The sequence below is a fragment of the Vanessa atalanta genome, chromosome 20 (assembly GCF_905147765.1).
Source record: "Vanessa atalanta chromosome 20, ilVanAtal1.2, whole genome shotgun sequence".
NCBI lineage: Eukaryota > Metazoa > Arthropoda > Insecta > Lepidoptera > Nymphalidae > Vanessa > Vanessa atalanta.
In genome coordinates this window covers 9,296,088-9,297,596 of record NC_061890.1, presented here as the reverse complement: position 1 = coordinate 9,297,596, position 1,509 = coordinate 9,296,088, and the positions used below count along the sequence as shown (strand labels likewise).

General features: G+C 32.1%; 1 protein-coding gene across 1 annotated transcript; it reads right to left on the bottom strand.

The window, feature by feature from the left end:
* Window positions 1-442: 442 nt before the first annotated feature.
* On the bottom strand, window positions 443-1,285 carry LOC125071927 (3-oxoacyl-[acyl-carrier-protein] reductase FabG-like). Its single transcript, XM_047682366.1, has one exon. It carries the CDS (start codon window positions 1,256-1,258, stop codon window positions 509-511), a length of 750 nt encoding a protein of 249 aa, XP_047538322.1. The 5' UTR covers window positions 1,259-1,285; the 3' UTR covers window positions 443-508.
* Window positions 1,286-1,509: the final 224 nt, after the last annotated feature.

Sequence of the window (1,509 nt, the reverse complement as noted above, 5' to 3'; positions counted from 1 at the left end):
ATCGACTCGGCCTCGACTGGGGAGGTCGTCAAAATTGTTTTAATTTTCTAGCTGTTTGTACTTATTTTATGTGCGTTATTGTTAATAAAGTTCATTATTATTATATTATTTTCCACATAAAAAACATCTCTTGCATCTTACAGTAGCGATATTTGATGATTACCAAATATGTTATCACAGGTTTAAAACTAGATGGCGCTAATATTTACGATAAATAATTTAGGCCTTGCGATAAGAAGTTATCTATTAAATATTACCTAATTAGCTGTATTTGATTTGAATTGTATGTAGTTTTATGTTACAGAACAGTTATATATGTGTTAAAAATTTAATTTTGACCATAATTTTGAATAATATTGGCGCACCATACCTACTTACTTTGAGAACTGTAAACATATCTCAAAGGAAGATTTAAATAACACGTGAATCTTAAAGAAACGAAAAATAAAAATCTAATAACATTTATTAGTACATAAAAAACTTATACAAGGACAATGATTCATTTTAATTATTTCAAAAGACTACCATTATCAGTTACGAAATCCGATCCAGTTATGGCCTTAGCTTTGTCGCTAGCTAAAAACAGTATAAGATCTGCAATTTCATTAGAATCAGATATTCTTCCAAGTGGAATTTCGTAATTTATTTCGTCCATTGTTTTTGGAACTCCAGCGTTACTCAATATATCAGTTCTTACAGGTCCCGGGCTTATCGAATTGACTCTGACACCATGAGGAGCAAGTTCTCGTGCTACATTACGTGTAAAATGATCAACAGCTGCCTTTGAAATAGCATAGCACATCATTGGTTCTTTGAACGTCATCTTACCAGCTATACTTGATATGTTGATGATGTTTCCTTTTGTTTTTATCAAATGAGGAGCAGCTAAATGTGTCATGTGAACTTGAGCTCGAACATTGAGGTCCATGACAGTGTCATATACTGACAAAACGTTATCACTAAGAATATTAGCAAAACCTATCATTCCTGCATTGTTGACGACAACATCTATTTGGCCAAATTTTTCAACTGTATCATTTATGACTCTTTTAGCGTCTTCGTCCTTGGTTATATCTGCTTTGATTGATAGATATTCCTTTCCTGTCGCAGCACATTCATCTGCCACTTGCTGTAGTTTCACTTCATTTCTTCCAACAATAACTACATTGGCTCCTTCTTTGGCGAACGATATTGCAGTAGTAGCGCCAATACCGGAACTAGCACCGGTTACTAATACAACTTTATTTGCGAAACTCATTTTACGTAAGTGACTTTCGAACGAAGTGCTCACACTGATGAGTGGCGACTTAACCCAAATATATATTTAGATAAGGTGAAAATTCAGTGATAATATATGTGATTAAATTATGATAATTGTATAATATTTATCGCAAGATATTTAATCATTGTTTTTCAAAGATTTGTATCGTATTAAATTAGAATTTCTTTTTATATAATATTTCAGTTTCTCGGCTTAATATACAAGTAATTTTTCAAATTTATTGATGC

Coding starts and splice junctions, on each gene's coding strand:
- LOC125071927 (XM_047682366.1), bottom strand. CDS start 1,258: ATGAGTTTCGCAAATAAAGTTGTATTAGTAACCGGTGCTAGTTCCGGT.